Source organism: Oreochromis aureus, linkage group 5, assembly GCF_013358895.1.
Source record: "Oreochromis aureus strain Israel breed Guangdong linkage group 5, ZZ_aureus, whole genome shotgun sequence".
NCBI lineage: Eukaryota > Metazoa > Chordata > Actinopteri > Cichliformes > Cichlidae > Oreochromis > Oreochromis aureus.
The window spans coordinates 24,968,060-24,984,356 of NC_052946.1; the positions used below are offsets into that span (position 1 = coordinate 24,968,060).

General features: G+C 38.9%; 1 protein-coding gene across 2 annotated transcripts; it reads right to left on the reverse strand.

Annotated features, from left to right (window-relative positions):
* Positions 1-1,623: 1,623 nt before the first annotated feature.
* On the reverse strand, positions 1,624-14,609 carry LOC116334194 (macrophage-stimulating protein receptor-like). Of its 2 annotated transcripts, none has more exons than XM_031757545.2 (21): positions 14,529-14,609; positions 12,534-13,814; positions 10,922-11,092; positions 10,676-10,795; positions 10,403-10,573; positions 10,097-10,263; positions 8,754-8,883; positions 8,504-8,640; positions 8,224-8,403; positions 8,046-8,136; positions 7,701-7,931; positions 7,389-7,535; positions 7,128-7,290; positions 6,568-6,660; positions 6,108-6,293; positions 5,942-6,022; positions 5,663-5,844; positions 5,434-5,543; positions 4,618-4,783; positions 4,386-4,522; positions 1,624-4,148 (listed from the first exon to the last, which is right to left on the reverse strand). In XM_031757545.2, exons 2-21 carry the CDS (start codon positions 13,728-13,730, stop codon positions 3,923-3,925), a joined length of 4,086 nt encoding a protein of 1,361 aa, XP_031613405.1. In that variant the 5' UTR covers positions 13,731-13,814; positions 14,529-14,609; the 3' UTR covers positions 1,624-3,922. The 2 variants fall into 2 exon arrangements, with proteins under 2 accessions (XP_031613405.1, XP_031613404.1); XM_031757544.2 differs by having other exon boundaries at positions 6,108-6,314.
* Between the last annotated feature and the right edge of the window lie 1,688 nt (positions 14,610-16,297).

Genomic DNA, 16,297 nt, shown 5'->3' on the forward strand with positions numbered 1-16,297 from the left:
GCACAGCCCAAACAGCTGCAGGGAGTAGCTCAACAACTGTGAATCAGCTAAGTTTATTTTATTTTCTCTCACTTCCCAGGCCTTTTTTATACCAAGTGATGCAATACAGATCACCTGCAACTTCACTAAATAGCCATACAGTATCATTACCATTATATCAGTCACAGACAAACCGCAGGAAGCTTGTTCTGCAGAAGTTTGTTGCCTTTCTGGTGTTTAAAGATCAGTCTCCAAATGCAGTTCTTTTTAATTCACTCTTGTTTATCTGGATATTAAAAAACTCAGAGGAGTGTGTCTGATCAGATACCTCCAACATAAAAACCAAATGCTGAACATGTCACTCAGCTCATCATCATCAGCCAAAATAAACTGGCAACTGCATCCGTGACATCACAAACAGTGGAACATTTAGATGTTGGCACCTTATCCGTTCCTTCAGCTTCTAATTTTAAACAAAAATGTCTCTATTCATGTGTCGTTATTCTGGAAGATTCTACAGCGAACTTGCATTGCATATCTATGATACTATTTAATTTATAGTAAATTATCATTATCTTATTTTAGCTATGAAACTGAGTTTGTACTTCTCTGGTCCAGTTTGCCACAGATCACACAACAGCTGCTGTATGATACTTTGCAGATTTCAACCAACTCTGCTCCAAAACCAGGGCAGTGTGAAATAAAAGTTTAAATTATTTATAAATATATACTGTTGTAGACAACAAAAGGAATTTTAGACCAGACACTTTAGGGGTCTGCTCTCTGTTCAGTTGAGCTATTCCCCATCACTGTGGGTTTGGATAGGAAGGTGTTTGTGTGTCTGTGTGTGCAAGGAGAAGGAGGAACATTCAGTATTTAGTGGTTCTGAATAAACAGACCAGCTGAAATTATGTGCTTATGCTGAGGGTTGCTTTGAAATTCATTGTATTGTTAGTTATAAAATAATATTCACTTAATGATTGTCCCTCCATCGTTTAACTTATTTTCCTCCTAATTATTAATGTGTATTATACGTACTACACGTACTATATTTACTATTTATAAGGTTGGAGAAACTGAAAACATAACATCCACAACTTTTTGACATTTACTTACCTGGATGGCTGAGCATGCATCAAGAAGCTCCTGTTGGAAAAAATACCAGTGTCTGCTATTGTTCTGTCCTCAGACTTAAACTGGTATGGACTAATGCCACGTTTACATTTACATTTGGAGTTGCTGGTTCTAACTTGCAAACAGCATTCATTTCAACATCAGTCATCACGTCATGGAAGCAGACATTTCCCCGATGTTTAGTATATCTCATTTAAAAAGTCAGAAATTTATTAGATTGCTTTGTTCGTGTGTGTGCGTGTATGTGTGTGAAAAAAAACATGGGTACGTTCTACAAAAAATACATTCACGCTGCATAATTTGGATTATGGGATTATGTGTTTGAGGAACATCGACATCAATCTCGGAAATATTAGGAGCATTTTATTTAAAATCCTTCTGCAAGGCCACCAATTACACAAAATTCAGTAACAGATCACAGGGCAACCCATTTTAAGCTATGTAGATGTCCTAGTGGTAGTGCCGGGCATCAGTTTCTTTAGTTTCAGTAAGCAACAAATGAGTCAACTGTAGCTTCAACTGAAGTCCATTAAGAGATCTGTTTATTCACACATAGTTGGCCGAGCACATTTACTTTCACTTTTTACAACATACTTCACATTTATAGTGTCTTTTTGTAGTGCCAAACCTGACAGTTGCTCAGCATGTCTGCTGAAATCAAAACGCAAAGAGAAATATTGTCACAGGAGAAAAAAAAAATCACTCTGATTTCCATATCATAAGAAAATCAATGTAAAAAAAACCCATTCTTTATTCCCAAAATTGATTTCATTTTTTATTTAAAATCCATGCTATGTCACAAACAAAGACTGATGGTTTATAGCGCTTGTCTAGAAAAACTTAACTCTGAGTCTGAGGAACAGTTAAGCTGTGTGCTCTGTCTTTTTACTGCTTTAGGTTCATTGAGTTGAAGCTTAGAGTGCTTACTGCATGAGCTCCTGCTCATCACATACTGTCTAAAAATACTTTTTTGAAATGATCTGAATAAAAAAGGTTGATAGCAAAAACATTTTTTAAAATTCCTGTAGGTCATTAGTAACATACAAACAAAAGACATCCTATGCATGCTTCAACATGACTTAAATAAAGGCATCTTACACAATGTTCATAGGAAAAAAAATCCAGATTCTCTTTAGTCTTTAGGCCAGCTCATTAGATTTTTTTTTCCCAAAACCTGGACCTGAGTGTAACCAGAGCTTGTCATTATTGCTACCACCTTTACAGTACCTAAAGGCAAGGGATGGAAAAAGAAAATCTTTTTTTAGATCCATAAATTATTCATAGAGAGTATTACAAATGCTAGATACACAGATTAGGTAGAGGCATGCAGTTTTCACTCTGGTTGAGCTAACATTATTCAGACCTCAAACAGTTTTGTGTTTTTCCTCTCATCTACCTGGCAGAGAACAAGCGCTGCACTGCTTCAGACCTGTGTCAATGCACTCAGCATCATTTTCATCTTTGGCTTTGACGATCCACTTTCATGAAGAACTTTTGTACTTGCTGCGGTGCTCTGAATAAAATTTTAAATTGATTTTTTAAAAAGCTGGAATGTTCCTGTTTGCCCATCTGCTGAAGGTTTTTTTCATACTGTTTATTCACAATAAGTCTTTTTGGAGAAGATTATATGGAATCAAGCATTTTGTATAAAACCCCGCTTGACTGTGGAAGCTACTGAAAAGATCAGATCAGTCTTTGATTAATAAATAAATAAATGGAGCAATAACAAAACTCATCTTTGAACCGAATTCATTGCTCTTGGTGAAAAGCTAGTCCGTGAAAATAAACTAAAATAAAATCAGTTTGAAACCACATTGCAGATTAAAATCATTGCCCATATAATAAATGACCTTCGAATGTCCTATGTACTGTGGAGATTATTTTAATTAAAAGCAAAAGGCACAGATATTCATCAAAATGCTTTGCAGGTTACATTATGCTGGTTGAAATGAAAAGACCGTAATGTGTTACATTCACTCAGTGAAACTGTGAATCTGGTTCTCTGAGGTTTAGTTAAATATAGTTGTACCGATGGTGCGGCACCTTTGTGTGGAGACAACTGCTCTAGTGCAGAACATCACTGCACCAGCAACTCAAGTTTTCTTCAGAATAAGGCATTTGTTGCCCTCTAGTGATAATTACAGGCATGGATGTGTTTCTACACAGCACAGAAAGCTCACTTTCATAACTCTGGGCCCAGAACGTTTTTTGTATCAGCGGCTCCACATTTGTGTAGACTGAGTTATTTTATATGTGTGATGTAAGATGTTCACATGTACTCTTTTTAAATCAACATGCTACAGACCTAAATAAAACAATTTAAGTTAGCCCATATGGCAAGACAATTGTGGTGCAAAAATGAAAACTGTTAACCCCTGAGCACAAGTCACTCTTCACACGTCCCCAAAGTTTAAGGTACTGATTTAGAGACATTTAGAGACACGTACTATATGTGTGAATAACACCATGTACGTACCACTTAACCCTGTTCTGCAAGTCTAAGAACAAGGCTCTATTTTACATTCATTTTGTCTCATTCACGCTTGTGTTATAGAAAATAAGTCAGCATGCTTTTTCTATTTTGCCACAAAAAAAATGTAGTAACCAGTATGAATCTTCCAGTGGGGTTTTTTTTCACTCCAGTTAGAGTTTATAATGCCTACAGTGTCAAATAAATCAGTAGTGAAATGTTCAGCGTGCTCGGGTTTATACACATAAAAAATTTATATGGTGAGGAAAGCTGTCCTTTTCTCTTGTATGTTTTCCAACTCTGCATGATCCTGCCAAAGAGGTTTATGTCATTGCACCTTCAGCTGGCAGCATTAGTGTCTGTGTCCAAGTCTGAGGTCGTGGCTTCATTTCCAACAAGGGAAGAGTAAGGCCTTGGCTGGTCTAAGTTGACGTAAGTAACCTTCAAACTGATGTAGTGCTCTCCTTTCAGATTGGACAGGATGCGCTGTACTTCGGTAGCCAAGGTATGGAAGGTAGGTCTACACTCGGGCTCCGGGTCCCAACACGCCAGCATGATTACATAGCTGTGGAATGAATAATTGCGCAAATTATTGAATGAAAAGCTGAGTAAGTAAAAGAGTAAGCAGGTGAAGACACTACTGAATAACGGGTATTGGTTTTTTTTCTCAAATACAAAGTAACATAGGATTAAATCCCTGCTATTTAGAGGTCTGCAGGGTGGAATTGAGGCCACTAAAGACATTAAAATTACATAATAATGCCCATATGCTACGGGATAGTTAAAGGGTGCTCATTCTTACAGGGTGTCTGGGCAATACTGTGGCTGCAGAAGCCGACGTCCCTTCAACAAGTACTGCGTGATGTCATAGGGGTCCACCGCTGGATACGGGCTAGCACCTCTGGTTAACAGCTCCCACAGTAAGATGCCATATGACCACTGTGAAACAGATAAAGAATATATATTATATGTATATTGATTGATTGATTGATTTAAAATGATCTTCACTGGCTTGATTAATTTGGCACACTTACAACATCAGACTTGGTTGTGAACTTCTGTGTTTGCAGGCTTTCGATGGCCATCCACTTTACTGGGAGCTTCACCCTTTTCTCATCTTGAATGCTGTAGTACTCCTTGTCGTAGACGTCCCTTGCCATACCAAAGTCAGCCACCTTTACTGTGAAGTTTTCATCCAGCCTGTCAAGACAAAACATCTTAAGAATGGATTTTTTAGTTCCAATAACATATTTCTACTTTACATTTCTAACATGTAGACTAGCACGTGTACAACGAGTGTCAGTGAATATCAATCATGTTCTCTATGATGAGATCTAATGGTGTAAGCTTATACACGTTGAGTAATCTATGTGTTTAAACCAGTGGTCCCCAACCCCCAGGCCGGTCCGTGAGTCGTTTGGTACCGGGCCGCGAGAGTTGAGGCTCGGGTGTGAAATTTATGGTTTTCAGGGTTTATAGCGTGTTTTTATCGTTATTTTTTTAATCGTTTTTATCCTTAACTCGGTTAAAAAAAAGAATCTAAAATGAAAATGATTTTTTTTTCAAAATCATGTTACTGTACATTTGTCACTTTATCTAATACTTTTTTTTAACATTGCATAAAATAACTAATAATTTAAAAAGATGCCTGAAAGCTGATGAGTTTATTCCCAGCTTTGTCATGAACATTTTTTTACTTTTGCTATATACAACTGACTACAACAATGTGTTCACAAATTTAAAACGGCTAAAACTGCAGAATTATTTCCCCTTATGGCCAACTAAGGCTCTTGTAGTCAGACAAAGTCTTTCATATCAAGGCCAGTAATCAGTGCATGAGTCACACTCACATGCAGTTACGCGCAGCCAGGTCTCTGTGAACAAATTTCTTTTGGGCTAAGTACTCCATTCCCCTGGCAACCTGAAGACCAAACCCAATCAAGTCTTTCACTGTTGGATTCTGTGAAGGACAAGAGTTTGTAAAAACAAAAAAGGAGAGAGCTAATGACATGTTCTGAAATGCTAAAACTTGTAATGACGTGAATAGAGCATCTTCACAGTCGCCACAGTTTAATTTACCCTGTTCTCAGAACGGATGAAATGGCGCAGATCTCCATGCTTCATATACGGCAGAACCACCAGGGGGAGCCCTTCTTTGGGCAGCATGATACCCAGCAGTGACAGTATGTTAGGGTGGTTAAAGCCTTTCATAATGATCCCCTCTCTGAGGAACTGGTCTACTTCCCCGAAATCTGTTATCCCTGTTAATAAAACACATTTGATAAAATACTTTAATATACCAGCCAGCAGCTCACAAAACACCAATTTCTTTTATAAAATAAGCTGATATTCACTTACTGTTCAGTGATTTAATAGCACAGTGGATTTCTTTCTTGTTGCTGTCTAACAGGTATCCATGATAAACTGTCCCAAAGTGACCTATATTAGAAGAAAAAATGCCTTATAGGAATTCTGTGCTAAATTGGCAGACTAGTAATAACAATTGTACAATACTGAGGTTCACCTTTGCCAATAATCTGACTATCCTCAACTGAGAGCATCTCAGGTGGGATTAGCACATCTTTGACCTCTTCAAGAAGATTGGAATTCAGGCTAACCATTGAGATATTGTCTCGTGACATCAAAGGAACAGACAGATGATCAGAGCTGGCACTGTACAATAATCCCTGGAAAGCCAGTCCTGCTGAACCTGAAGTTTGATAGTAAAGATCTATTGTAATGCATTAGAGAAAAACACAAACAGGTAAAGAAATAAAAACAAATCAACTGATAAAATCTGAGTAAAGGCAAAGAATGAAAAGCATGGATGTATTTAACAGACTGAGATAAAAAAAATTTAAAATGATTATCTATGCTGAAGTTGATAATGTTCCTAAATAATAATAATGTTCCTAAATAACTTTATTAGTCAAGTTCTTCTTTGTCACTTTAAACTGAATCAGTTCATGACTTGAATCTCTCACCTTGTCTGTAGTCATCTGTTGGAGAAGAAGGATTATTGTTGCTCGGGCGTAGATTATGTGACATCATCCTTGATAAACGATTCTCTAGGGTGGCTGGGAGGGGGGGGTAAATTCAATAAATCAAAATCAATCAACAAAGAAAAATCATAGAGATAGACCGGACAAAATACATTCTGAAGGTGTGCCTAGAAATTTGAAATAATAGCATTTTTATAGCAGTTTTTAGAATACACAGTTACAAGATCCTTCATGCCACCTGCTAAAATACGATATCAGTGGATGAGCTAAAACCTTATATCATGAGCTTGGTCATGTAGGGCTTTTTATATATAAAATTACATTTTTTTTACTAAATTGTGAATGTCACTGGAAACAGGTGAAAGGAAGAATCCACTGAGGATAATGTGTGAAGCACCAGTTAGCAACCGAAGGTCAGCTAAGAACGACTGAGAGATGCATGTAAAAAACTGAGTTCCAGTGATTAAAATTTGTTGCAAGATTGCTTAGTAAAGTATGTCAGTTTATTGAAATGCATCACGAAATAGCAAAGTCATTCTCACCTCTCTTTTTTTTCCTTAAATGAATCATCACAATTAATGCAAGGGCAGCTCCTACTACCAGTGCGGCAATGATGCCCAGGACAATGCCTACAATCGCATTTTGGTTGAAGCTGTCATCAAAGAGCACTGTACCCACATCATAAACTTCATGGTTCACAAACACCTGCAGCAGTGGAAAATATGATCCCTCTTGTTAAATACATTAACTTAAATATGAGTCTCCATAAGTGATTTAGGATGGCTTAAACAGATGATTCTTACCCTAACAGGCAGCCCGTCGCTGGGAACAACCAGCCCTTTAGGAACCCTGCAGGTCAGCTCATTTTGCAAAACCTGTGCTTTGCAAACCGCATCACCAATGGTCATTGTGATCTTCATACATGTTTGTACTGCATCCAATTTTTTATGCTGTTACAAATTGAAAGAGGATTTAAATATTGAAACACAAGTAGTAATTGTTGTCTTGTGAAGAATACTATGTTGAAGAATGCAACTACTGTTCCTGAGGTTTTTGTACAAACAGCCAAACAAATGACAGAGTGGGAAAAACTGCGGATGAGTGTGTGAACATACATGCAGTGAAACCTCGGTCTCTCCTGGTTTTAAAAGTAATATACTGTCATCATTTTCAAAGGGAATGACTTGGGCATTAGGGTAGTAGGAAAAGTTTCTTTTCCAGACGTCATTTTTCCCATCTATGTGAATAGAAAGCGCTCCAGTTTTAAAAATGGTATCTGGAATTCGTTCTGGAAAAGCAGGAGCCCAGCACTCCATGTGTGTGGCGTTTCTTGTGCCATTGCAAACCTGAGGTAAAACAAAAAAATAATATGCTGTTTGCAATCAAGTTAAAATTAATTAACTGACTAATGTAAATGCATTAGTAAAAATCCCAGTAAAGTTTTGCAAAACTTGACTTACCTGTTGAAAACGCTCACTGGAGCGAGTGTACTCAACCACAATTTTGTTAGCGACATCAAGATTCTGACCTTCTATCACCAGCTCGGAGCCTCTGTAAGGCAATATAAATGAGCATACCTGCTAGTTTTGATGCGGAACTTGGTGGTAAACCTATTAGTTAGACCAGTTTAGTTCATACCTTTGGAAACTGCAATTCGGCAACACAGAGTTTATAACAGGATTATTCTTGTAGGAAAACATCTTAGCGTCAGTCACTTGAAGGCTGTCAATAATGACTTTCACAGGTAGTTCCCCAACAGCTTCAGCGGCTTCTGTGTGGCAGACGATTGAAGACAAATTCCCGTTTCCTTCAGAAACACTGAAAGCAATAGAAATTCAAATAACCAACTGTACGTAACTAAGACTTCCTGCTTAAATGCACAGCAAAACCAATGTGTCGTAGCGTCTATGTTACTCACTTTTGAATGGTGCAGTTTTTATCTCCAATTTGGACATTTCTTGTTACTCCTGTGTTAAGATATCTGCCTGTTAATGTAACCGCTGTTCCTCCAAACATGGGCCCGTAATCAGGCTTGATTTCTGTTATGCTGGGTGTCTAATTAGAAACACACAAAGTAAAATCACATTGTGGTTCCGAAATGCATTACAGAAATTATTTATGATAATTAGAAAACAGAATGGGTGGTGCCATTTAAAAACTGATCTCACCACAAATGACAAGCCAGAAATCTGAGCTGTGCCTTCAACTGAATAAATGCCCTCCACTTCTCCCTCATGCACTTCCACAGTGATGTTGAGGCCCTGGTTTGGTGTTTCTTCCTTGATTTTGCACACTAGTCTGTATTAGAGACACAAGGAATGACATGTCTGTTAGTTCTGTGAGAGAATGTGAGCCATCAGATGTTTCCCATAAAGGGACGACAAACAACAACAAAAGACAAATCATGTGAGAGAGAAGATAAAAGTTAATGACATGCAAGAGCGTCTTATTTACGAGTGGCGACTGAAAATCGGGTTGTCAAGGTTAAGTGCTCAGCGCATTATGAGAACTCCCCTAGCAGCCTGGCATATAGCAGCATACAAGATTATGGTCGAGGATCAGCCCTGATTAAAGCTATGAAAAGCTTCATTTAGGAAAACTGTTATATCTAATCTTATAAGTACAGAGGAAGTCTGCCTCGTGAACCCAAACTAGAGCTGATTCCACAGGAGACGGGCCTAATAGCTCAAGGCTCTACCTTCTATTCTACTTTTGGAAACTCTAGGAAAAAAAATAAGCCTGTATTCTGAGACCCAAGAGGTCAACTAAATTCAATAAGGACAAACTGTAATCGCTCATCTGCCTGCTTTCCTGGGTGTTGCTTTTCTGTTCTTGACATCACTACGCTGTCAGTCTCAACGCTGTTATTGTTATTCTCGTCCAATAATCTTTTTCCCCTGCCTCCTCTGAACCAATCAGCCCCCACTTTGCCTGGTTTAAATCTGTGCTCTCCATCCTTATCCCTTTCAGACTCTCATTCACGCAAGCCACCTCCTCCCCACCCCCACCTCACAGACACCTCAGTGAGAGCTCCATCCAAGCCCCAGTCTTCATTTCACCACCACCAGCATCTAGACTCCGGGGGGTCCTGTCCTAAATCCTTTCACTGCTGGGATTCATGATGGGTCATAGGGTCTAATTGCCAAATACATTAATTTCTCTATCTTAACACATAATGTTCAGTTCTTCAAGCTCTACATTGTAGTTAATCAGGAAAATCTGCTCAATCAAAAAATATAGAGCTACCCGTCCCTTTGTGAATAAGGGAGAAGCTGAAAGCAGCTTCAATCTGTTTTTAATTGTGCAAAACAAATTATCCTTTTGCACAATAATTTGACCAAAGATGTCACTCAGATGATAAGAACAGAAGTTTATATGTCTGAATTAACACTTCAGTTATATAACCAGTAACAAAACTCAATACCATCATTTTTTAATTAAGTCTGAGCAGCACATTGAGCAGCACTTCCAACATAAGGAAATGGACCACATGTGGGATTGAACTACTCACCTGTTACTATTGCTCTTTTCAGGCAGGACATCACACACGGTCCCTGAGCCCACAGTAACGATGTGGGATTTGCCGCTGATGATGGCCAGTCGCACACTAGACTGAAATTCTGAACCGCACAGCGTCACTTCAGTCACACCACCAGCGGGGGCCATTTTAGGAAAAAACTGGAAAAATAAAATTACCACCATAAATCCGTAGCTAATTATGTGTATGTATAATCAGTGTGACTGGAGGAACTTTATGACTCATTTTGTTTAACCATGCAATGGCTTATCACAGAGTTACACAGAGTGGCAGATCTACCTCTGTTATGATAGGTCCGCAAGACTTTTTGTTCCACTGTGAGCTACACTCCTCCTGCCTTGAGCAGATTCCCGAACACCAGCCACAGTTCATGAAAGACGGAGCGTTCAAACACATGGGGCACGTCTTAAAATGTGCACACCCTGGTCCTGTAGAGGGCACCCTGAACATCTTGATTGGGGAGAGAGTAAGATGAGGGGTGTTATAAAAGACATACAAGAGAAAATTCATCAAGAGATAAGCAGTACCTGTGGCAGGTATTACGAGTGTTACCTTATTTCCAACCACAAAGAGAAGTGAATCCTCAGAGTACTCAGCTGCATTCCTCGACACTGCAGTCTCTCCCAGTGAATAGTTGGCAAAAATAATACGGTTATAGAGACTCAGAATCATCTAAACATGTGAAACAGAGAGGTAATGTCGCGAGGATTCATGGAAATCATAGCAAAAACATCTACATTCAGTACTTCAGTATAATGCATTCAAACTTTACTCTCCAGCCCAACACCACGTTGTTACCTGGAGTATCCTGCCATCCGACGTGCCAAAATGGCCCACCGTATGAGTCCCAATCGTGTTCACCAGAACTGAAGTAAACAGTACATTTCTCATCTCGCTGTTGAAGAGATCGACTCTGTAGTGTGGCTTTGACACCAGAGTGGGCTTATCAGTGCATCTGTTATCAGAGTTCTGTACAAGCAGAAAAAACACATTTACACATGGGCAGCTCAAGGAGTTTCAACTTCAGCTGAACTTCATACATGACTACGTGTTTATGTGACAAGAAAAAGGGATAGAAAAAAATTCGTAATTTTATTCATTTATAGAGGAAGTGCTGTAGTTTCCTCCAGTCATGGTAACAAGCCGTAAGTGGAAAGTCATAAAACAGCAGTGACCTCAGGTCTGTTGACTTGGTGACTGTTTCTCAGAGTAGTTTCTGTCTTCTGCCGAAACTAAACATTTGCACGGTGGGCGTGCAAAACATGAGTTAGACTGGTTTAAAAAAAGGTCAGCATCCAGGAAAAAAGCAGGATTTGCAAGACTGGTGAAGTAATTAAGCTGACCTGCTCCAGCATGCCCAGATTTGAGTTCTCACTTCAATGTCCAATTTTCACACCATTTGAGCTTCTCAGCCTTTAATGCTTAAATGGAAATACAGTTCACTGTATTGAACACACCAGATTCAATAAGTAAGAATCTGGGATTCTAAAGACAGCTTCATGACTCTTTTAACTAATATTTTTTGACTGAGTGATATTTTTCCTCCTTGCCCCTCACTTCTTTCATATTCATCCTATTTCCTACTCAAACAGTGATGAGTACAGTCCAACACTGACCCTCCCCTTGAAATTCCACATTTTTATCAGCACAATTTATAACCTGTGTTTCTTGGCACACATTCCCGTAGGTGTACATGCCTGTGGGAGCTCAAAGGACACAGACTGAGCGCCATAAAATGAAAGACCACACCTTTATTTTATTTTGACGTGAGGAACCATAGCTGCATTCAAGGTGTTTCAAGAGAGAGGTGTGCATATTCTTTTAAGACTGAACCTGCCTTTACCGTCCGGTACCTTTCTCTTCTGTATTGGTTTGTGTATTTGGAAGTGGGGGAGGAAATATTCCACAGTGAAATCCACTAACCTGCTAGGACTGGAAGGACATGTGTGCTGCCCTGAGGCAGTTTGTGTCCTCTCAGTTATTTGTTTTAAAATGAAAGAAACTGAAACTGTTTTTATACCAAAGCCTTGTACTACAAACAGTTCACACCTTTTCATTGAGAAAGACTGAAACTTACTGAGCAGTGACTGAAACAGAACAGAGTAATGGTGTGGCAACATGCAGGTCACACCACTGACTCATCCACCCCTCCCTGTTCTCTCTCTCGCTCACACACTCACCTTCATCAGATTTACCGCAGGCATACATCATTTTAATTTTCAAGATTTATGGACTAACTTTAGTTTCACTTTGAATCCTTTGTTGCTCAAGAAAATAATAATACTGTAAATCACTTTGCTCTCATCACAAATGACTTAATTACACAATGTTTGTCTGGACAGACCACTTCCTGTATGGGCATATAGTGACATTCTGACGACGCTCGAGCATAAAAAAAAGAGTTACTCACTTCATGTGGGCAGTTCTCACATGGCTGGAAGTGGCAGAGACCTCTGGATAGCTGCTCTGTACTTGACTTACAGCAGGCCTCCGCACCAGCCTCGATTGCTTGGTTTATTTTAGCTAAAGGAAAGGCACAGAGGGCTGAGTTCTTCTGAGGCTGGCCATGCTTGTTTACCTCCGCAAACACCCCATACAATATGTTTTCTCCCTCAGCTACCCTCAGCTCATCAGCCAAATCCTTCCCAATTTGTCCGAAATATGCTGCCTGTAATCCATTATAAACAGTGTCCTTGAAAACCCCTCTCCGTCTTCTCCTGCGCTTTGGCTCGTACCGGCACTCCAAAATAAGCTCTCTGTACATCCACATCTCTGGATTAGAAATAGACAGTCGTCCCAGACGAGTCTGAAAAGCTGAATCGCTCTTGGAGGGCTTTTCCCTCTGCAAGGAAAGAAAGTAGACATAATCCTCGGCAGAGAAACTGTAGATGTAGTTAATGCTGTAAGAGTCACGTAGTCCAGGAAGCACTGTCACGTTTGTGACCATGTCAAAACCATCTTCAGTTGAAAGTGGCCTCAGCACTGATAATGACCTCCTTGGGTACGTCTGCGTTATTCTGTCATTGACAGAGGCTGCAACAAAGAAGTATGATATCTGCCCATCTTCAGCGATCGTGGCCTTGGTACCAAATGGGCTGGCCACACAGTCAGGACAGTAGGTTGGAGAGTTCCTTTCTTTTGTGTATAAACATTGAGGTCTAGGAACTTCAAGGGTAATGTTAGTAAAGTAACAGATCCCATACCGAGTACTTCCACAAATGTACAAGTATGGAACTATATTTAGAGCAGGATCCAAAAGCAGAATCTCGTTGTCTGTATCCACTGGGTCCTCAGGTTTAACTTCTACATCGCATGCCAGACAGGTTTCACAATCAGGACTGCCTATAGGTCCAGTTTTCAACTCCCATATTTTATTCATAGAACTGTTGACTCCCACTACCGCATTCTGATATCCAATGTAAACTTGTTCATTATCCGGGTTCACTGCAATGTTCTGTATTGGATTTTGGGTTTGGAAGTGGGGGAGGGAATATTTTACAGTGAAATCTACGGACCTCTGAGGTGTAGAAGGACATGTGTGCTGCCCCGAAGCAGTTTGTGATTGCATCCATATCCATACTGTCAACAAGGCAGTCAAACTGACCATTTCCACTTTATGGTCTGCTGTGAATAAATGCTACCTATAAGACAGTTTTCTCGAAGAAAACATTCTGGAGAACCAGCAGGAGCTCTGCAAGAAAAAGCAGAGAAGGAATGTTGAGATTTACCAGACAGGGAGCTGTACCACTGGATTCTCATATTCAGCCGAGATTCTCCACTGGATACTGTAAACATTTTAGCTTACTTAATCTGAGGCACAGCTGGAGAACTGAGGAAGGAGGAAAGTATCAGCTGCTTTTTTTCTTTTTCTTTTTGAGGCTCTTGATTAAGCACTTCCTTATCTTCAGGTGTAAATGCCTCATTTTAAAAGGTGGTATTACCTAATATACGCAGTTACGGCATGTAAAAGCCAACAAGAATTTGCGAGGATAACGATACAATCTAAAGCGGACAAGAAACAACGCGTTGTAACATGTGGAGTAACCATGGGAGCGTTCAGCCCACCAAAACTACACAAAATACATATAGAGTAACAACTACATTACATGTGTCAAATACACAAAAGTAATAGTTATTATCAGTGCAAAACGGTCATGGAGGCTTATATAGGACTACGTTACTGTAAATTTCACATTACTATATGACATAAATCCTAATGAAAACCATGATACTACTACAGTTAGAATCATTTGTATTAACTCGAACTGTTTGGATAGGAGTCATTAACATGGACCAATAGCTGAAAGTTCTCCGGAACCAATAAAATGCATTAAAAAATCTTTAACAACTTCTTTAACAAATTTGAGTCCCTCAGAGATACGTATGCTAGTGAAGTTCCACTCACCTGACAGCGACTGAATAGCTCTATCAATGAGTTTACACTGGCACTGAATTCCCTCATTCCTTTAAGACAACCAGACTTTACGTCAAAAAAAACAGGAAGTCACTAACCCTTCACAATAAAAGCATTCCAGGCCAGCGGTCTCGTGTCTAAAGGGTGATTTTTTTTATTTATTTTTTTAAGGTCATCAGAGCTACAGAGAGATTTACATTTTTACAGTTGTATGGTACTGTATCGACGGGAGATCTGGATAAATTATAAGCGAAATTTCAATAATGAAAAAATAAACACTGTGGAAATTAATATCCTTAAATCCTGCCATTATCGTGCCATTATTATCTTATCAATCCTGTTTGCTAAATAAAGGTACATCTATCTGTCTGGACCAATATTCATTTCGCTATTATTACAAAACAAATAATTCGTGTCGTTTTTGTGCTTTAAAAATGAGAATGACACTGCCCGTTCAAACAAATTTTCTAATATGATTCAATGTTTAATTTTTAAACTGTTAAAGACCGGAAATGTCATCATCATTCTGACTCGCTTGACTGTGGACTGTGATATTCCCTAAGTGGATTCTGCCCTACCAAGCCGCGCCTGCAACGAGGAAGTATGAAGTAGTTGCGAAATTTGACCACCGCAAAAACATCCTCATCATTTCCTCTCCAAGAGAGCTTTGTCATATTTCATCCTGAAACATATTTCCAGTCAGACTTAAAATTTTGTGGAAAAAAAATCTTGGCTTTTGAAAGCAGTCTGTAGCTTATATCAGCGCCTGAAGGACATTTGCCAAAAATGCATTGCTTTTAGATGAGGAACAGTTTCTCCTCAGCAGCCAGGAAGTTATGGGAAGAATGTATTCCCTTCTCCAGACAGACCACCTAAAAATGTATTAGTGGTATAAAACACATGGAAAAACCTCAACTTTGCTCTGTTGGATGATGGTACATGGAGGCTGTAAAAGTTGAGGCCAAAATGACCATCACTGTCATCAGTGTGCCAACAGAAATGCTATAATGTGGATTTATACTCCAAAGTTAAACATCTACTACTGAATCCAAAGTTCAAAGTAAACATACGCTACAATGTCACTCAGCAGGCTTTAACGTCCTGACCTAAAACCACAAAAATCCACAAGCAACCATTACTCCTAATGTCGTAGAAAAAGTTTGAGGTAGTGCAGGAGCCAAAAGAAAGAAGAAGTTTTTTTCTTCTTTTTTGCTGGATTGAGTGAGAGTGAGAGTGAGAGACTAATCAAACAATCTGCCAAAAACAATAATGGTAAGGACATCATGTTTGCTCCTCAGCTTACATCTGTGTATCTGACAACCTGACTCATAAGACATGGGCCAAGCAAACAGACTTAGAGCTCACTGCAGTTTAGATTTGGATTTGGCCCATACAAGTAAAACAATCTATTTTGTAGCTAAGAAAGAATGTTTCCAGATATTAAATCCCCAGAAGACTGTTTAAAGTAAGGGTATTCAAGTTTATTATTATTATTATTAGTAGTAGTAGTAGTATTACAAATGTTTGTATCATGTGAGATATTAATTAACAGTTCTTAGTGAGAAAATAAAAGTAAACCTACCACTTTGGAAGTGGAACATAGGCCGAATAACTTACTTCATTATTTATTCATTTCTTTCATCTGTATTTTCACATTATTAATTTGTTATTTTGTGTCCAAGTCATTGTTATAAACAATTTTTTTGAAACTGTACCATCTGAAATGTTGTGTTGTCTATGAATTTCATCTATAACTTCAT